Raw genomic sequence first — 21332 nt, forward strand, 5'->3', positions numbered from 1 at the left:
AGTTTATAAACAATATTTGAAGGAATAAAAAAAGGGAATGTGATGGGGTTAGGAATTATATATGCAATGAGAGTATGGAAATAGAAGGGAAAGGGGTGTGTGGCTGTAAGTGGAAGCTTTTACATTTGGTTTATGTAATATGTGCTTATTCCTTGGATTCTTTGTGCTCCAAAGCCGTTGGTTTGTATGATTGTAGCATGCATATATATGAACCAGAAGTGCAAAATATTCTGTATCATGGATATCTCCTTTATCTTCAAATTATAGCCACCACTCTCCTTTTCCTACCCCACAAATGTCACATGTCTTTTCTCAACAAACTTTTATTTTATTAAGCTCAAATCTCCTTTTTAAATAGGAAAATGATGGTTTGACCAAACTTTGTAAGTATTTTTTAGTTTTTATTTTGTTATTATTATAATTACTGCTGATACTACAAGTTATTTACTTTTATCTTTGTTATCAAATCTGAACCGAACTAGCGAATTCAATAAAAAAAAAACCGGTGATGTTTGGTCTTTTTCATGTGTGATTATTTTGAACTACAAAGTAAGTATTCAGTAAAACCATTTTTTAAAATTGATGAATATGTCCAAATCGATAAAAAAAAAACATCGATTAATAATGGCTAATCTTTTAGAAAAAATAATGATTTTTTAATATAATGTATTTTCGACTTTTTTTTCTTTTAAAATAACAAATGTAAATTATCTCTCATTTTCTTTAAAAGAAATTGTTATCACTAAAGCATATTATACTGTACTATTCACACTTAAACGTAGATATAGCAATTTATTCAATGTTTTGGTGTTTATTTTAAATGCTAAAACATATAAATATGTTTGTAATGACAGGACCAAATGGTCCAAAACATCATGTTACTAAAGTAAATTTGAAAACATATTAATTAAAGTGTATATTAATAATAAGTATATAATATGAAAGTTAGGTATTAAATCAACTGGGGATAAAACACATTTTCAGTATGAAATTAAGATTCCTACACAAAAACAAATATTTATGTACTATTAATTATAAATTATAAAAATCTTTTGAAAGTGAAAATATTCTAATTAATCGAACCGTCAGCGCCGTGCATTATAAAACGCTTACGACGATGCGTTTCACATCTATTGGGGATTTAGGGATTTGCGTTTACTGATCTCAGTCTTGCACTTCACTATCGCACTGATTATGGGGTTTCTCTTCTCATCGTAACGCGCGCAGGTTCCGTTAAACCTTTCCCATTTCATGTTCTTTTGTTTTCATTTCTCAATGCGAATTGAAAGAGATATCAACGTGATTTATTTGGTTTGCAGTTGCAGCTCCGAGAAAGGGTTTTCCTAACACCGCTAATGAAATTGCCGGTAGGTTTCTATTCAGTTTTCATAGGTTGTATTCTAATGTTGTCTTGTGCGTCGATATATTTGTCTCGTGATGTGACCCAAAGAATAGATTGCAAGATTTTGATTGCCAATATATTCAACTTATTTTGGCGTTGTCGCTATAGTTTTTTATTGCAAGATTGTGGTTGTCTCCTGGGTACGAGTTTAATTGAATTTCTTTAGTGGAATATTAACCGTATTTTGGAGATTGATATGAACGGATATTGCTCGTGGCAGGGTTGTGCAGTTTTTGAATAGATTGTTTACTCTCCTAGAAAGTAGTGGATATTAAAAAAGACCGAACTGCTTTGGGGGGAAAATGCAGAGTAAAGAAGCAGTCGTGGAGGATGGGGAAATAACGTCGTCTGTGACTGTTGCAGACTCTGAATTTGACGAGTGGAATAATTTCGGGGACGATGACATAATGCAACAACAGTATACAATTCAGGCTGACGAAGCTAAGAAAATTCCATTTGTTGGTGACAAGGCAAGGCTAAGTGAATAACTATGTCAATCTTATTTCGTTTCTTATCCAGTGTTTTAAGTTTAATTGGTTTATAATTTATCGTGGTAATAACTTTCCTTGAAACTCTGAATTTGACCCATTTGAGTTTGAGGAAAAAGCTACAAGTTATTACGTATAAATTGTATTAATCTGTGTCCATTATCATTATTTTTATTCTTTGCTGCTTCTTTTCTGGATGGAAGGGGTGGAATATAATTTTAATAATTAAGTGTATGGACAATGATTTCATGTGACAAATTGGCAGGAAGCGCTGAGTAGCTTGGCTGCTGAATATAAATCTGGCAGTCCTATCTTGCTGGAGAAAATAAAGGTATAAACCTTTTATCTCAGCTTCATCTGTACTTTATTTTCTCCTTTCATCTTTTCATGTTTGTTGGGTTTTTTGTATTACCCTTAATGCAGGTGCTTGATGAGCAATATGCTGCCATTCGTCGCACTCGGGGAGATGGAAACTGCTTCTTTCGAAGCTTTATGTTTTCATATCTTGTATGTCTTAGTTTATCTAGCATAAAAGCATATCCACTTCTTTAAATTGGAGGGCTACTTTGGGTTCTACGGAGCATGGAATTAAATATTCCCACAATTTTGGCCTGATTGATTTGTCATCAATTTTTTTCCCTAGGAGCATATTATGGAATGTCAAGACCAAGCAGAAGTCGATCGTGTCCAACCAAATGTTGAAAAAAGTAGAAAAGCATTGCAGACCTTGGGTTATGCAGATTTGACCTTTGAAGATTTTTTTGCTGTAAGTTGAGTACTGCAATTCCTTGTCTTTGTGGGATACACATGTCTGGTTATTTATTTTATACTAACATCTTAATATTCTCTTGCCTAAATTGCCTACACCCAACTCAAGTTTGAAAAATCTCCAAAATTTTTGTTGCTATTAATCGAAAAAGGTATATTGTATTGGGTGGTGCTAAGACTAGCTTCAATGTGAGTGCTTAAAAGAGGTGGTTAATCCTAAGCATTATTGCTTAATTTTTGTTAGCATTAGAGCGTAGGAGCTAGCATTGGGTGTACTATTTTTTCTACACAAATTATAGAAGCACAGTTGTTTACAAATTTTGGAGGAAAAAAAAATTACAGAGAGAAATTATAAAACTAAAAGTACAATCAAAACTAAAAAGGTTGAAGCTCATAATGAAATTCATTCAATCAATACAATTAAGTTCCTAAAAAAATCACAAAAAAGAAAATCAATTGAAGGATGCATAAAATTTAGACTAAGTGACCACTTTATCAATTTTATCATTGGAGTTAATTTCATTAAATAGTGCTAAAATCTATGTGGCATTACAGGGTCCACAAAATTAACTTCAGCAATCCATTTAAGAAACCATGCACTGTGAATGTTCTAACCTCTCCTATACTTACTTTGTCTTTGGTGGAAAGTAGCAATCAATACTTTTTATACCCAAATCTAAGCCCTTAAAACAACGGGAAATGTTTAAAAAGGTTTTTCATATATCTTTTCTTAATTCCTTAACAGTCTTATGTGAGAATTGGGTGATTAGTGATTATTTCTATTCATGTGTTCAAAATTAATAACATTATATAATCCTTGTGCAACTAACTCTGTGTGGGAATAAATTTGAACTTTTTTTTTGTCCAAAATTTTAAATAAAATGGAGTAGATTGCCTTAGTTATCATGTGATTGACAGTTACCATGTTCAATATCATTGCTGTCTTTTCTTTATTCTTTTCGTCCCCTTTCTAATCACCTTGAGCTTGATATCTTGTCAAATCTTGCACAAAAAATTAAGCAACTTCAATAGAACAGAAAGTTTGTGGCTTGAACGGTTATGTTATGCCTACGAACCTGGCAAAGTGCCTTTACACATACATACAGGTGCTGTGGTCTGGGCTCTTTTTGAACCGGAAGCTATTCACAACTTCTAGCTTTTCTACTAAGTTTTCATTTATTTAAATGAAAATTCACCGAAAGGGAAATCAAAACTTCTAGTTGTTCAAATAGATAGGGAAATCATAGAATAGAACAAATATGTGTCGTTTTAGTCTACAGGAAATTTTCTACAGATGATATTTTTTGACTTGTTCTTCTATTTGTCATGGTGAAAGTATAGTCGATGCTTGAAATACATGTTTACTGTTTTTAAGAAAATGAAGTGGAGGACTGGACCTTAGGTGGTTATATTTTTTCTTAATCTGTAGGGGCATTTGCATGTGTTGGAAGGCTCATACAATTAATTTCATCTTCTAAGGATATAAATAAATTTACTTTTGATTCACACTATTGTTGTAAAAATTTCAGTTATTCCTTGAGCAGCTGGAATGTGTTATTCAAGGGAAAGAGACGTCCATAAGGTGTTAGCGTTTTCCTTCACCACGAATATGCCTTGTTTACGATAATGAACCAGAATTATGATATGCTCCTAAAATATTTAATTTCAGCAACTTATCGTTTATGTAATTTTGTTATTCTTTTCCTATTTCTGCTGGGGTTTTGTTTGAATGAACTTTTTATTAATATGATCACAGTCATGAAGAGCTTGTTATTAGAAGCCGAGATCAGTCAATATCTGATTATGGTGAGTGACTTAAAACCTATCCCAAATGCCTCGATCTCATTTCTTCCACATGTCTTGACAAATCTGTTTTGGTAGTCGTTATGTTCTTCAGGTTTGTTACCTCTGCTGAAATACAAATGCGCACAGAATTTTTTGAACCGTTCATACTGGGTTTGACCAATTCAACAGTCGAGCAGGTTTGTTCATTGCTGAAATTTTTATTATTCTTCCAAAAGTTGTTTGTGAAGTTAATATCTAGCAAAACAGAAACTATATAACCATTAGTTCTATTGTTGAAAAACTTTCCATGATCTCAGTCTTGTGATTTTAAAATATAATTCATGTTATTTATTGTGGTTTAGTTTTGCAAGCTATCTGTTGAACCAATGGGTGAAGAGAGCGACCATGTGCACATTACTGCCCTTTCAGATGCACTGGGCATTCCAATCCGTGTTGTGTATCTCGACCGCAGCTCATGTGATACCGGTGGTGGTGTGAGTGTAAATCATCATGATTTCATGCCAGCGGCTGGTGATCTCCCAACTGCTTGTTGTAGCTCCGAAAAGAACATTCCTTTCATCACACTGCTATATCGCCCTGGTCACTACGATATCCTCTATCCAAAGTGATGATGACATTTTGGGGAAAAGACCCTTTGTTACTTTTTTGGTGGTTGCTAACGCACACGTGTGGTCTGTACCTTGATAATGTTGGATGGTAAATTTTCTTGAATGTTATCTGTTTGGAAGAGATTGATCAACAAAGTACGTCAACATTAACGCACTGAGAATTAAAACTCAGCTTGATACTTTGTGCTTTACATGTTCTCTTTGATGTCACTTTTCTCACTATCTCTGCATGGGGGTTATTCACTTGTGTGTGTAGCTTCTGTAAAATGAAGCACCTGCGCTATCTCATTATGCCGATAAATAACCATTTTTGTCATCGATGGTTAAAAAAAATAATCTTGAGTTAACCATTTTGATTGTGGTAATCATTAACAAGTCTCATATTCTTGTCTTTCCCTTGATATCACAACGTATATTCACTTGCGTTTTTTTAATAAGAATATTTTTGAGGGAAAAGCATAGCCTTGTTTTGGTCTAAATGATGAAGCAAAGAGGGGTGAGGAAGAAAAGAGTGGGGAAAAGATAAAGGGTTAAGGGGTAGGATAGGAACTTTCAGATAATATGTACCTTTCACTACCCCTCCTTTCCATTTTTGAGAAGGAAAGTAGTTTTGACCATAGATTATTTGAAACTGTCACTGTCACCTCCCAATGGCACCATGTTTGCATCGGACCTAAATATCCCCTCCCTTATTCATTTATATAATAATAATAATAAAAATAACTGTATAAACATTTTAATAACACATCATACTATAAACCATTCACGTCTAACAAGATAAATAATTTATACATTTTAATGTAAATATTTTTAAGTATAAAAATACAAACGTTTTCTTTTCACATATTAAAATACTAAATTTATTTTCATTCTTTTTCTTTTCATTTAATTCAAACAATTTTAAAAAGGGTGCATATTATTAATATGGTATATATAAATGTGATTTTTATTATAAATAAAAAGAGCTAGTATTTCCCGAGACAGTTTGTCTTAGTATGGGATCTTAAAATGAAAAGAATATGACGGCATTTACTAACGTATACATTGATAAAAAATAATTTAAAAAAAGAGTAATGCAATGAAAAAAAATTAAAATAATATTGTGATACAAATATTATATATCTAACATAATTCCACCCTTCAAAGCGACCTCATTTAGATTTGTATACAATCAATAAATAAGAGTCCACCAGAAATTATTAAGTAATAAATGTCTGCATAACCATTTTATACAGTTAATACATATAATTGCATGTTTTATTGGTAGACCTAAGTTAACTATTGAATAAAGTAGTTATGGCAAAAGCTATAAACAAATTCAGGTTTGAAAAGGAAATTGACATGCTCTGTTTAAGCTCTTTCTTTTACATAACAGTAATTGAGAGCAAAATATTAGGAAATTTAGATTACTCATGTCCATGTCTGCAATCTTCCAGCACATCTTGTGAAAACCAAATTTGATAGAAAAGCAGATACACAAAATTGGAGAGTAATAGTAATAACTTAATAAGTGGTAGCATTGTTGAATGAGAAAACTTCATTCAACTAGTTAACCACAAATCGCAATTACACACCACAAACAGCTCCATAAAAAAAGAAAAAAGAAAGCACCTTAGAAAATAAATAAGAAGGAGTTGAGAGAGAGAAGAAGAGACTAATAAGAAGGGAAAATGGCTTCCTCCAAAAGTTCCTTGGAATTGTTCATCAAAGCAGGACTCAACCTGAACATGAGGGTGCAGAACTCCATCTCATCCAGTGCTCCATCACCATCAAGATCACCTTCTCTCAGCATGCACCTTATCTCATCATCATTCATCCCTTCCAACCCAAGCAATGCAGAGTTTCTCTTCAAGCTCTCAAACGTTATCACATTCTTCTCTCTGTCCATCAACAACTGAAAACCATTTGTCAGCTCCTTCATGAACCCATCAGTGCCCAGTTTCTCCATCATTGCAGGGAAGTAGTCCTCAAAAACAACCGAGTTCCTCCTGGATGCCATTGCTGCTTTTGGCTGGTTTTACTTCCCCAATGCAACACAACACTTGTGACAAAAAAAGAAAGAAATGGGGTTTGTGTTGTATAGTGAGAACAAGGGAGAAAACTTTTGGTGTGGGGAAGTTGTTAATATGGGTATGTGCATTTATATAGTGAGATGAAGAATGAAAGAAAGTGTTGGAGGAAGGAGTGATGATCGTGTTCTTAGAAGTTGACAATTCAAGTACACAAAGAGGGTTTTGTAAAGAAATTTTTTAAATGTACATCTCATCTTTTGGGTTATGATGATGAGTAGGACAAAAAAGAATGAAAGAGAAATTGATAGGTGTGATAAATAATATATACACCTATCTCTCTTAAGAAAAGAAACTTTTTTTTGGTTTGCAGAAATTGGAGGGAGATTTGTTGTCTAAAGGGAATACTCTTTCGTGGAAGGTGCGTGGGAACCTCTGGGGTGATAACAGTGAGTGATGAAGTTAGCATTTTCCTCTCTTTCAAGAGACATAAGAATTTGGTACTTTCTTGGGTTTTGGAGTATCCTTGCCAAATCCAAACACGAAAAGGTAACAAACAAGGAAAGCAAGAAGATGCCGTGAGGTAGCTATGTGAGTTGACCCACTCATAATTCATTTCAGCAACTCATCTTGGATTAGGTGTTTAACAACGATACTTGTACTCTAACTTGGATCGTATAAATTAATTCTAGTCACTTTTTTTTTTAATTCTCATGCTAGAGTTATAGACTTATAGAGTTAGAGTAAGCTTTTTTTCTTCCTAGGATCATAATTAATAACCAACAAATTATTACATTATTTTGTCTTTAGAAGAGCATATGTTATATTACAGATTTCAACTAGTGTCTTCAATTGCTAACACAACTTAACCTTTTCTCTCTCCACACTTTGTGCAACGTCAATGTTAGATTTAATTTAATTTCTGTTGAATAATGAATTACTATTTTATTGACAGTCTAAATGAACAATGATAGTTGATTTGAATGACTTTGACCAGTCTAAATGAACAATCACAGTTGATTTTAATGACTTTTTTTAATCTCGTATTATAGTAGCTGAGTTATGTTGTGTGAGAATTAATAAAAAAAGTAAATTATTTTATATTATCATTATTCTTGAAATGATAACCATGTAGACTTTGTGGGAAAATATATTTTTGATGGCTATAAAAGGTAAAGGGGGAGAAAAATAGGAAGTGAAGGTGGCGTATAAAGAGAAAAAACAAAAAAGTGAAATGATAGAAATTTCATGTAGTTTTCGAAGGTTTGGACTTAACTGTGTGTTTGCTGAGATTCTGTCTTGGTGTGTTTGGTTTGTACAGTTACGTGGCTTCTATGAAACATGGTTTTGAGAAAAGTAAGCACTGTGTACGGTTTATATGTCACACCAGTGGGACCTACAATAATGGATTCTCTCATTTCCATCATCATCATCATCATCATCATCATCATCATCATCATCATACAAACTAACTACTCTCTGCTATCCATCAAATCAAATCATTCATCATTGCTATCTATCCAAAATTTTGGAAGAGTTTAAAAAGTCTTTTACAGTTATGTACCAGTACACAAATAAAGAAGATGAAAAAAGAAAGAACACGTAAAAAGAAATAAAAAAATTATGATTTGTTGTGCTTCCAAGCATCCGAAGGATTTGTTGCTGCCAAACACGAATTCTCCTAGGTGTGAAAGTCGGCAAAGTAAAACTGGGAGTGTAAATAGCAAAAAAAGTTACTTTCTTAACAGGCTACTGGTTAAAGTTCCATAGTTAAGTGTTTTTTCCTGAATCTTCATATATTATTCTCTCACCTTCATAAATTTTCGTATTTTCAAAAATATTTCTCTGTAATATTTTAGATTATATAATTCGAAAGTCTTTTTCAAATTCGTAATTAGCTTTCCGATTATATAATCCAAAAGTTTTTTTCAGATGCATAGATTACATAATCCATAAGTCTTTTTTAACTTCCGAATTATATAATTCAGAAGTCTTTTTTCAAATGTGTGTCTGGATTACATAATCCAGAAACTATTTTATGAAAATGACAAAAAAGGATAAAAATGTATTTTCACATTTTGTATGGGGTGACAAAAAACATAGAGGTTTAGACTTTCCAACGCATAATATTTCACCTGCATTCAATAAATTTTTGAATTTTCAAAATTGTCCTTTGTTCTGAAATTAAAAAATATGTTCCAGACAATAAAAATGATAAAGATTATTATTATGCTCTGAAAATGAAATTTTAAAATAGAACTGGAAAACTAAAATTTTCTATTTTGAAAAAACAATTTCAGAATACAAAAAATATATTTTGGAAGAAAATTCCAGAAAATAAAAGCTATAAATTCTGAGAAAGGAATTCCATAAAATATAGTATAAAAAATGTTACGAAAATCCAAATTTAGAATTGTATTAAAATAAATCTGAAATGTATTTTCATTCACAATCCTCTCTTATGTAAAAACTAAAGACATTTTTTATCATTTTACATAAAGCATAGGGTGCAACTTGAAAAATGCGTTGCCATTTTACATAAAGCATCGGGTGCAGCTTCAAAAATTGCGGTGCAGGAAGCAATTTCCTTAAAATAAAGGCAGATACAGAAGGGCGTGCATGAAGAATTGCGAATGTTGCAGAGGTGATAATCATTAATATTTCTCATTAATTAAGGAGATACATTTTTAACATTATTAACATTGTAGAAATAATCATAATTGTCAGCTATGTATATATATTGAGTAAAAACACTTTTAATAATATATCATTATCTTCTCTCTTTTTTCGTATGAAAAATTATTTTTTAATAAAATTATAAAAGTATTTTTGGTGAGACTAGTTAATATTTGAAAGTAACTTATTTTATGAATTTTTAGTGAACAATTAGAGAGAAGAATTATGAATAATGATAAGTTTTCTTGAAAGATGTTTTAAAGGGTAATTTGTATTTTTTTTTCTAGTTAAGTAGAAGGTGTTTGTAATAGGATAATTCAATATTTCGAGTGAAATAATAAATTTCTAGAGATCAAATTTTAAATTAACTCACCCCTTATTTATCATGTTTGTAGTCATTCATTATTTTTACATTTATAAGATAAAATGTTCTAAGTTAATTGATACATGAAAACAGTCTAAAAAAACTGCACTGACATATTACAATCCATTCTATTATTTTTATATTCAATAATTTAATTTATATTTTAATTAAATAACTTAATTTCATATATTATTATTTTTTAGGGTTGTTATCCAAGTTAATCAACTAGAAACCAGCTTGCAGTACTGTGAAAAGAATTTAAATGTACAGAAACAGAAAGATCTCCTGATGAAATTATCATTCAAAGCCTCCTTGGCAATTCTCCTTGTTCTATTTTATGTTTTCAAATCTGTTCCTTATCCAGCTAAATTAGCTATACAATACTATGCCACAGACAACTTCCACCTGTGTTGTGAATGTTTCCTTTCCTAAATTTAATCATATTTTGTAATCTATAAATATAAAAACATGATATCAACAAGGTTCATCTTCTGTTGCAACCTTGGCCTCTTTATCATTAATGGGAACCTGTATTTTGACTATTAGAAACTCCATTTTTGACCAGAGACAAGACAACTCTGATCTCCTATTAATTATAAGAAAGAAGCAGCCATAACATAACATGTTTGTAATTGCAACTTGCAGAATAGCCTGTAGCAGTCAACGTGTATAAGCCTGTCTAGTAACAACTAACAAAAGAAGCAGGTCTGCACCTTAAAAGCAGTGATCCAAAGTCCTCCAATCAAATAATAAAATATAGTATGTCTCCACTAAAAACAAAACAATGATCCTCTCAACATTACTCAATCACCACCATTCACCATTCTTCCACCCAAGACAAACAACTCGCCACAGTTATGGATTTCTCAACTCTAACACTTGTTGTTATCATAGGTTGCTACTTTTGTCACTGCTTGAGTACTGCCAATGATACCATCACATCTGGCCAATTCTTCAGAGATCCTCAAACTCTCATCTCAGCTAATGGAGTCTTCAAGTTAGGATTCTTCAGCCCTCAAAATTCATCATTTCGCTACCTGGGAATCTGGTATCTCTCTGACTCCAATGTCATATGGGTAGCTAACAGAAACCAGCCACTGACCATCAACTCTTCCGGGCTTGTTCAAATTTCTGTACATGGCAATCTTGTGGTGTTAGATAGCAACAAAAGGGTTGTTTGGTCATCAAATGTGACACACATTGCAACCAATTCAACCGCCAAACTTTTAGAAACAGGAAATCTCGTCCTGCTAAATGGTGTCACGGGACAAAGTATATGGGAGAGTTTCCAACATCCCAGTCACGCTCTCGTGCCAAGCATGAAATTTGGTACTAACAAAAGAACAGGTGAGAAAGTACGAATAACATCGTGGAGAAGTCCTTCTGATCCTTCTGTTGGGTACTATTCGACTACTCTTGAACACCCCAACACTCCAGAAATGTTTTTCTGGTTGAATGAAACGAAACCATATCATCGTTCTGGTCCATGGAATAATCAGATTTTTATTGGCTCGCCCGAGATGTCACCTGGTTATCTAAATGGATGGAGTATGATGACTGACATAGAAGACGAAACTGTTTATCTTTCTTATAATTTGCCAAATCAATCTTACTTTGGAATCATGACCTTGAATCCACAGGGTCAAATTGTATGCTCATGGTGGAACAACGAAAAGTTAGTTCAGAAGATGGCGATGCAGAGAACTGTCTGCGATCTTTATGGCTATTGTGGGGCATTTGCTACCTGTAATGTTCAGAGTTCACCAATATGCAGCTGTTTGACTGGATATGGGCCCAAAAATGTAGAGGAGTGGAATAGAAAAAATTGGACTAGTGGGTGTGTAAGGAGTGAGCCACTGCATTGTGGGGAACACACTAATGCAAGTGAAGTTAGAAAAGATGTGTTTTTGAAGCTTGAGAATATGAAAGTGCCAGACTTTGTACATAGGTCAGATTCTTTGGAAGATGAATGCAAAGCAGAGTGTTTGGAGAATTGCTCTTGTGTGGCCTTCGCATATGACAGAGGCATTGGATGCATGGTTTGGAGTGGAGACTTGATTGACATACAGAAGTTCTCAAGTGGAGGGGTTGATCTTTACATTCGCGAGCCACCTTCAGAAATCGGTACGTTACTTGTTTGGTTAAAGTTTGGAAGTATCTTTGTGAATTTTGATACACAGTAATGAATTCCAATGCACTAAATGCAGAAAAAAATTACTTTCATAAAAGTATTTTTGGACCTTTTCAACTTCAATCCAAACATGTACTAGGATGTTTGACTTGTAATTATGCAGAAAAACATTCAGATACAAGAAGAAAAAAGAGATTTATTATCCCAGTTGGAGTTGGAGTACCTATAGGAATGCTTATCTTGGCAGGCTGCCTTTATCTCTCATGGAAATGCACTGATAAATCCACAGGTACTGTGTTAAATTATGAAGTTATTTTGATTCAAGAATATTCGCGGAAATTTCAAACTGCAATTACAAAATATGCAATGCTTTCTGCCAATTTGAAATTAAGAGATACTGATTAGTGAAATGGTCTGAAATGAAGTAGTTGTACAAATTATTTAAATATTTTATTTATATCTGTGCAAAATCTCAAATGAAGTTTACTGTATTGTTTTATCAATTTGAATATTTGTCTGTTAAATATATATATGAATAGCTTCCAAAATACTTGATAATATTACTATAACTCTAATTTGATATCAGTTTCGAACCAATTTGCTTTTAAAACACCTACATATGACTCTTGACATGTTTGGTAGTTAATAATAGGTGAGCTTAAGTGTGATTAATTTGACTTGATGGTAGAAAGTATCATGACTGGCCACAGGAAAAATATATTCCCAAAGGCAAGGAAGGAATCAGAAACAGGTAAAATTGAATGATGAGTTACCCCTTTTCAGTTTTGAAGAACTTGTAAATGCTACACACAATTTTCACTCGTCCAACGAGTTAGGTAAAGGAGGCTTTGGTTCAGTATATAAGGTAAGTTTAGTTTTGTGTTCATTTTCAGATAATTTAATGTAATTGAAACAGTATAGATGTATTTTCTTTTTAATTGTCTATTAGGGACAACTGAAAGAAGGAGCCCAAATAGCAGTGAAAAGACTTTCAGAAACTTCTGGACAAGGACTAGAAGAATGCATGAATGAGGTATTAGTGATTTCAAAGCTTCAACATCGCAATCTTGTCAAACTTCTTGGCTGCTGTATTAAACAGGAGGAGAATATGTTGGTATACGAGTACATGCCTAACAAGAGTTTGGATGTAATATTATTTGGTTAGTTTCACTATCTTTCTTATTTATTTCTAGAAGAGTATCTTAAACAATGAGACTTTTAATTCTAGAAATTTGGTTATTCCACCCAATTTGGTCATTTTCTTCTACAGATCCAGTAAAAAAGAAAGATCTAGATTGGCCAAAACGCTTCAATATAATTGAAGGAATCTCTCGAGGTTTGCTTTATCTCCATAGAGATTCTAGACTAAAAATTGTGCACAGGGATTTGAAAGTTAGTAACATCTTGTTGGATGAAGAGCTGAATCCAAAAATATCAGACTTTGGTATGGCTAGAATATTTGGAGGCAATGATATGCAGACCAATACTAGAAGGGTTGTTGGAACATTGTAAGCAGTTCTTCTATACATTAAGATTATACTGTTATTACCAAAATAAAACTGACTTAACATTTGTATATATGACTTAAATGTAGTGGTTATATGTCTCCAGAGTATGTATTCAGAGGGTTGGTTTCTGAGAAATTAGATGTCTTCAGCTTTGGAGTGTTGTTGCTAGAAATCATTAGTGGAAGAAAAATCAGCAGCTATTTTGGTTGTGACCAATCATTGAGTCTCTTGGGATTTGTAAGGCTTTTTAAATTATTTTGTTTGTTTTGAAAGAGACAATCATGTTGAGAATTGTAGACTGATTCTTGTTGTATTTTTAGGCTTGGAAATTATGGAATGAAAAGGACATCCAATCCCTGATAGATCCAGAAATATGTAATCCAAATAATGTAAATGACATAGTGAGATGCGTGCACATTGGACTTCTTTGTTTGCAAAATCTTGCAAAAGAAAGGCCAAGTATGGCTACTGTAGTTTCAATGCTGAATAGTGAGATTCTTAATCTTCCTTGCCCTTCACATCCTGCATTCGTGGAAAGGCAAATTGCATCGAGTGCAGAGTCATTTCAACAGAACAACACAGCACACTCCATCAACAATGTTACTGTCACAGTCATGATGCAAGGTAGATAGCAAATCATGAGGAGAACAAATTCTAGCTAAATAGATCATCAACTTTTAGAACAATAGGCACTCCAAAGTTGACTTGATTTTCTATTTTTATCAATATCAATATCAAAGTTTGTTCAGGTACTGCATTATAAGTCATCATTGCATACCTAAAGTACGAGTAAGGTTTTATATGAGAACCTTCATGCTGTAGAAATGCAGAGTTGAGATTTTACTTTTGAGCCACTTTTCTGCAAACTTTCCTCTCTAATTGTAATTATCATTTGGACCCTGGAACCTGAAATTTCTGTGTTGTTCGTACAACATTTTGAGACAATAATTTTTGTGTCTCTCTTTTCATTGCTTGATTTATTACATCTTCTTTTTTAATTGTATAAATTGTTATATAAATAATATTTCTCCTGTGTAGAGTTTTAATAAACTCATTGATAGTAACATTATTTTACAGGGTATCGATTCCTGTTACCCAATCTGATAAGAGTTTTCATAAATGTTTAGTCTCCCCTACATGATAAATAAATATGGATATGGGCATATTGTTTAATAAGTATATATTATTAGTATACAGATATGAATAAAAATAATATTTTGACTTTTTTAATAGAACATTGAGAATATATATATATATATATATACATATATATATATATATACATATATATATATATACAAATATATATATATACATATATATATATACAAATATATATATATACATATATATATATATATACAAATATATATATATATATTGTTTTTATATATTTTTTAATGTATTTTATATTTACGCAACTATTATTTAATATTTTATTTTTAAGTTTATATATATATTTTTGTTGTTATTTGTCTTTGAACTAAAAATGAGGTTTTATATGTACTATGCAAGCTCATTAAATAACATTTGAAGATTGGACGATATAGTATCTGTAAAAGCTCACTAAATAACATTTAAAGATTTATAAATACCGCTATTTCACAAAAAAGTTAAATAGAGATAAAAGAATAAAATAGTTTTAATATTATACCAAAGTTCAATACATAAACCTTAAATATTCTTAAATATTAAGAATATATTTAGTAATTATAAGGTATAAAAAGAAAAAATTAAATAAAATTGATAAAATCTAATAACAACACTATAAATGAGTGATTTGATTAATATGTATATAGTGTGTGTTTTTTTTTTATAGAGATTACAATTTAATTTAATTTAATTGATTTTGATTTTATTGTTGGAGTATCTTGCATTTATATCTATCTATCCGGGAGGGAGCTCAAAAGCCCAAATCAACCTGTTAAAGAACCAAAAGTATTTTTATCAAGATACTAAGACTGTTTCTTCCTGCACCTCCATATCTTCTTTTGGCACCTCCATACATAACATGAAAATACATTTTTATCCTTCTTGTGTCACCCCATAGAATAACTTCCGGCTTATGTAATCCGGAAACGCATTTGAAAAAAAACTTCCGGATTAAAGATTTTCAGATTATATAATTCGAAAGCTAATTACAAATTTGAAAAATGACTTCCGGATTATGTAATCCAAAATATTACAGAGGAACATTTTTGGAAATACAAAAATCTATGGAGGTGAGAGAAGAAGGTATGGAGGTGCAGGAAGAAGCAGCCAGATACTAACTAGAAGATACTGATACAAGATACTCAAAGCCCATTAGAAGATGAAAAATTACTTTACTTTGTGTTTAACCTGTAAATGATTCAAATTTATATTATAATAAAATTATGAAATAGAAACTAATTTTTAAAAAAATAATTAGTTATACAATAATTAAATTATAAATTATTTTAGAGATTAAAAAAAATGTTTCTAAATTAATTTCTATTATTATTAAATAGTTTGTTGGATTTCTTTTATCTAACATCAATTCAAAAATTAAAAAAAAAAAAATCAAACAATGAAATCATAAAAACTGTGATCTTGATCAAGAAAAATCTTTATTAATGTTTATTGTAAATCTTAAAGAAATTTGATTAAAAAATAATATCAACGAAGATATTTAAAAAGATATAAATTTTGATATTCTTAAATTATTAAGAATTATTTAATATTTAATTTTTTTTATTTTGTGACAATGAAATTACTTTATCACACAATAAAATTAAAATTTATTTTGAAATGTCTTAACCAAATAAAATATTTGACAAATAAAATGATCTAAGATGTGATTAATTTAAATTTAATGTATTTAATATCTTAAAATTTAAAATTCCTTGTCTAAATATTTGTCAATTCTGTTTTTTTAAAGTTAAACTTCGCTATTGAATAAAAATATTTTTAAAGGCTAATATCATTCTCATTAATTAATTTATGTATAAGATTTTTTTTTTTTAGGTCGGCTAAGAGCCAACCCCATAAATTACATAAATTATGTCGGCAATATGTCTGGATAGTCATATACTATGTTCTTTATATTTTACATATGTTTGTAAATGCTTTTATTATTAATTATTAATAACGATTTTTTTTAAATTAATGATAAAAATATAGAAATAAATTAGTTAAATATTAGCATATCATATCAAATTTAAAAAAAAACAATTAAATTGTGCATATTATATCAAAGGCACCTTAGTTTTAATTTAAATAATTTATTCACATAATTTCTATAAACAAAATAAACATAAATAATATTTACTGCATAAATGTAACAGAAAAAGGTTTTATGTATGGATGACAAAAATCTGGTTGAACTAAAGAAAAAAGGTTTGAATTGTCATGATTCCCTTATTTCCATTGAGGGATCTTATCACAATTTACTGAACTTATAATAAAATGATTGATTGATTTGTAATTGGAAAAAAGAGTTTGATTGAGAGGAATTGTTAGAATATATAATAATTTTAGTATATTATAAATTCATATTTAGAAAAATGTTATAAAATATTAGAAGTAAAAAAATGCAAACCAAGTGTTTGCACCAAATTTTATGAGCATTAATAAGTGTAGTCAGTTACTTGTTGGTGAGTGATTTGTCGTGGCAGTTGGAGTTGATGGTTGAGGAGTCGGTAACATTTAATACTACAAAGAGACCAAAAAAATTGAAATTCGTTATAAAAGTATATAGTTAATATTCGTTTAAACGTGTAACAACTGAAAATTTGAAATTGAAGAAACGGTAAAAACCTTGTCAATTTCATAAATTATTGTTGTAGTTTGTTTATAAATGATATTGTAATTATAATGCATGTTTTAGGATTTTTTTGGAATACACTTTAAATATTTGATATCAATAAAGTATAAGCAAATTGATATAAAATATTATAAAATCACCTTCAATCTTATACATTTAGATAACATGTTTGTGTGTTATTTTTATTTAATTTTCTCACTTTTAATTAATGTGATACTTTTTAAATCATATTTATATTTATAATTATATATATATATATATTATTTTTTTTATAAAAACTTTCATGTTAGACATCACTATGCAACTTGACATTTCAACTCAAACTAACAATATACATGAAAAATGTATTATTAAAAAAAAATACAAAAAATATGGAGGACTATACCAAAACTCACATGTTAACAAAAATGATACATGAGTAGACAATACCTATTCATAAAGAATTCTAAGAACAGACTACTGGATGGAAGTCTATTATACCAATGAAATTATTCTCTATGAATGAACCATAAATTAACCAACTTATCAGCACATGCATTTCTTTCACGAAAAATATGAATAATCCTAAACTTATTATCTCACCGAAATTAAGACAAGTATTTCATTGATTACGAATATTTATAATTATATATTTTAATAATACAATTTGTTTTTTCTACCACAAGTTTTATTTTAATGAGGTATGATTGTTTCTATCTGAAGGTCATCAAAACAAATCATCTCAACATACTATTCATATATATAATGAGACATTTATCCTTGTTTTTTTCTAAGTCAGTCACAAAAATAGATTTGACATTAAAAGTGTTACAGAAACTAATTTAAAGATGAGTGTTTGAATAAATTAAATAAAAGAGTTATGATGTTAACTCTAATTATCCAAAATTTAAAATTAGATATTTTTATTATTATAAATTTTTAATTCAATCCAGATATTTCAGTTTCAATCTCAGTTATCAAATAATTAATTTCCAACTGTCTATATTTTTTAGCTTTTTAATAATTAAATAATGATGGAAGTTGTTCGTCGGTGTGAGGGATCTTAACCGCCTATTTTTTTAAAATATATAAATATATATTTTTATTATACTTTATATATTTAATATCCTAAAATTTGTGTACATCTATTTTGTTATTTACAAAATATTTTCTAAAAATTTACTACTGTATACAGATTTTATTGGTTTCTTATAATGGTTAGCAAGCTATATCATTATTGAATAATATAAAAAATATATATAATTTTTTTTATTGAACTTGTTTTTTTTATCAGAAAAAAATTAATCAATATTAAATAAACACTTTATAAATATTTCAATTCTTATAAAAAAAACCAACACTTCGACCATAAAAAAAATATGACATAATTGAGCATAAAATTAAATATAGAATTAAGCATAAAAAAGTGCAGGACTCGGCAAACAGAGATCTTATGTTAAAATGATTGATTGATTTGTTTATTTGTGTTGGTCTTTGGTTTGGGAGGAATTGTTAAAATGTGTAGTTGTTGTAGAATATTATAAACTCTTATTTATGTTATGAGATATTAGAATTAAAAAATGCAAAGAAAGAGCAACAACTTTGATGAGCATTAAAAAGTGTAAGGTGTGCTTTTCCTCTGAATGGGCGAGCAGGGGATAAGGTGGAGTTCATAACATTTAATAATACATCAAAATAGCTATATTTCGTTCTATGTTTTAATCAATCTATTAATAAATATTCAATAATTCATTCAATTTTTTATTCCCCTACAATATAATTAAATTTAACATCGTTAGTTTCGTAAATGGAAATTAAAATGGTCAACACTTGTTGGTGTGTGATTTGTCCAGGCGGTTGGAGTTGGGGGATGGTTGAGGAGTTAACATTTAATACTAGAAACAGAGAAAAAAAAATAGATACTATCTCTTTATCTGGTTTTATGATTTTTTTTTATCATTATAACCTTATTTTAGTATTATTTTTAATAAATATGGAGAGTAATATAAATTCCGTCATAAATTATTGGTTCATTAAAAATTAAAACCAATTAAGTATATAAAATATATAATTATTAAAAAGTGGATTTTAAATATAATTCAATCTTATAAAATTGGGTTTATAAAAGGTGAAGTTTGCACATTTATATATTATGAAATATATTTATCTTTAGTAGATATGAGATCTCCAACACACATCCTTCACGTACAATTTGTGTGTGGAACTATTTATTTATCGTGGTCTAATAACGATTTGATAGTGACCTATGGGTAGCATGATAGGTCTACTATAAACACTCTCTAAGATAAACTATAAAATGACTCTGATAGCAGATTAAAAAGTGAATTTTAAGCTTAATTTAATCTTATGAAAATGACTTATAAAGTAAGGTTTGTACCCACTTATATTTACGAAATGTTATTATCTTTAATCAATTTGAGATCTCTAACATTAATATTTGTTTGAACTCGCATCAAATAAAAATTTGAAATTAAAGAAAATGTAAAAACTTTGTTAATTTCATTAATTTTTATTATAAATTTTTTTTATGAAACTTGACATTGCTGACACCTCAAATAACAATGATCATATGTAAAATTATTATAATTATAATTCATATTAAAATTATTTATATTTATTAGGATTTTTTAGAAATACATATCAATAAATCATAAACAAATTATATATATATATATATATATATTATAAAATCACCTTCAACCTTATACCTTGAGACAATATGTATGTGTGTCATTTTTATTTAATTTTATCATTTCTAATTAATGTGATACTTTCAAATCATATTTAGATTTTAACTATATCCTCCCTAAATATGATTTGATCTTTCTTTCAAAAGCTCACATTTGTTTTTTTTTTTTTAAAGAAACTTTCAGAATTTGGTTTCCGATAACCAAATTTTGGGGATATTTTTTTTTTATAGTAAACAGGAGTTGAAAAAGCAAGTTCGGTGCCTCATTGAAATTCAACTTCTGATAAATATAATTTCACTTTTTTATTTTAGTGTATAAATATTTATTCGGAATTAATTATGCGGTAATCAATCGAGATGATGTTTTAGATTTATTTTTTCTTTATCGAACAAGAAAAAAGAAAAGTATATAAAATAAAATAAATTAAAAAAAAAATATTTAAAAGCTTGTCTGCATGTAATAAATATTTTGAAAATTTTAGTTAAAAATGGGAGAATAAATTTTAAATGAGAGGAAAAATTATTAAATTTTGTTTTGTATTGAATTTAAATATTTATAAAATTTAAATAGAAGAAAATATTAAATTTGAAAATTTAAAGTTCAAAATATTAAAATTTTTAAAAGACAATACTAATACAAAGATAATGAAATAAAATATTTTATAGGTATTGTGGGAAAAATAAATATTTTTTTTTTGTTTTTTTTTAATTTTTATAATAAATTTCATTTATAGAGAAGAAATTCTAATAAATTTGTAAATATAGTTTTATAATAAAATTCAAACTGGCTGACAAAAATTATAATATCGGTATAAAATTAAATGTTGGTATTTTTTTTAAAAGGATATCAAAATAATTAATAGTAAAAATTAAATAGAATTGTTGGAATACTTTCTAAAAAATATTAATTAAATAGTTTAAAAAGTTACAAATAAAAGTTAAGTTAATGTATGTAGTAATAAAAAAAAGTAAATGAATATGTGTATCATTATGTTCATATAAAAGAGTGTATAAATTATAACTTTAAAATTCTGGAATTTTGTTTTGGGAAATAAAAAACAAAAGTATAATTCATTGAATTCTTACCCTAAACAAAACA

General features: G+C 29.3%; 3 protein-coding genes across 5 annotated transcripts; 2 read left to right on the forward strand and 1 right to left on the reverse strand.

Annotated features, from left to right (window-relative positions):
• The first annotated feature begins 1064 nt into the window (after positions 1-1064).
• LOC137832670 (OVARIAN TUMOR DOMAIN-containing deubiquitinating enzyme 1) lies at positions 1065-5263 on the forward strand. Its single transcript, XM_068640967.1, has 10 exons — positions 1065-1227; positions 1320-1367; positions 1623-1872; positions 2156-2221; positions 2314-2397; positions 2534-2656; positions 4188-4240; positions 4415-4464; positions 4540-4640; positions 4806-5263. Exons 3-10 carry the CDS (start codon positions 1705-1707, stop codon positions 5070-5072), a joined length of 912 nt encoding a protein of 303 aa, XP_068497068.1. The 5' UTR covers positions 1065-1227; positions 1320-1367; positions 1623-1704; the 3' UTR covers positions 5073-5263.
• Positions 5264-6512: 1249 nt separating this feature from the next.
• Positions 6513-7297, reverse strand: LOC137832671 (calcium-binding protein KRP1-like). The gene has a single exon (XM_068640969.1). The coding sequence runs from the start codon at positions 7069-7071 to the stop codon at positions 6727-6729; it is 345 nt and encodes a 114-aa protein (XP_068497070.1). The 5' UTR covers positions 7072-7297; the 3' UTR covers positions 6513-6726.
• A 3572-nt stretch (positions 7298-10869) lies between these two features.
• Positions 10870-14705, forward strand: LOC137832673 (G-type lectin S-receptor-like serine/threonine-protein kinase At1g11300). Of its 3 annotated transcripts, none has more exons than XM_068640971.1 (7): positions 10870-12245; positions 12416-12541; positions 12963-13117; positions 13202-13412; positions 13523-13760; positions 13847-13997; positions 14081-14705. In XM_068640971.1, the coding sequence occupies exons 1-7, from the start codon at positions 10979-10981 to the stop codon at positions 14390-14392; spliced, it is 2460 nt and encodes an 819-aa protein (XP_068497072.1). In that variant the 5' UTR covers positions 10870-10978; the 3' UTR covers positions 14393-14705. The 3 variants fall into 3 exon arrangements, 2 of the variants coding, with proteins under 2 accessions (XP_068497072.1, XP_068497073.1); XR_011084601.1 differs by having other exon boundaries at positions 10892-12245; positions 13864-13997; positions 14081-14285; XM_068640972.1 differs by lacking the exon at positions 14081-14705 and having other exon boundaries at positions 10891-12245; positions 13864-14031.
• Positions 14706-21332: the final 6627 nt, after the last annotated feature.

Source organism: Phaseolus vulgaris, chromosome 6 (genome assembly GCF_000499845.2).
Source record: "Phaseolus vulgaris cultivar G19833 chromosome 6, P. vulgaris v2.0, whole genome shotgun sequence".
In the NCBI taxonomy this organism is placed as follows: domain Eukaryota; kingdom Viridiplantae; phylum Streptophyta; class Magnoliopsida; order Fabales; family Fabaceae; genus Phaseolus; species Phaseolus vulgaris.

Bases quoted from the DNA above. Each gene is read 5' to 3' on its own strand.
- LOC137832670 (XM_068640967.1), top strand. From the start codon at position 1,705: ATGCAGAGTAAAGAAGCAGTCGTGGAGGATGGGGAAATAACGTCGTCT. The intron at 1,873-2,155 runs GCAAGGCTAAGT...ACAAATTGGCAG, and splicing joins TTCCATTTGTTGGTGACAAG to GAAGCGCTGAGTAGCTTGGC. The intron at 4,241-4,414 runs GTGTTAGCGTTT...ATATGATCACAG, and splicing joins GGGAAAGAGACGTCCATAAG to TCATGAAGAGCTTGTTATTA.
- LOC137832671 (XM_068640969.1), bottom strand. From the start codon at position 7,071: ATGGCATCCAGGAGGAACTCGGTTGTTTTTGAGGACTACTTCCCTGCA.
- LOC137832673 (XM_068640971.1), top strand. From the start codon at position 10,979: ATGGATTTCTCAACTCTAACACTTGTTGTTATCATAGGTTGCTACTTT. The intron at 12,542-12,962 runs GTACTGTGTTAA...GACTGGCCACAG, and splicing joins ATGCACTGATAAATCCACAG to GAAAAATATATTCCCAAAGG. The intron at 13,998-14,080 runs GTAAGGCTTTTT...TTGTATTTTTAG, and splicing joins CATTGAGTCTCTTGGGATTT to GCTTGGAAATTATGGAATGA.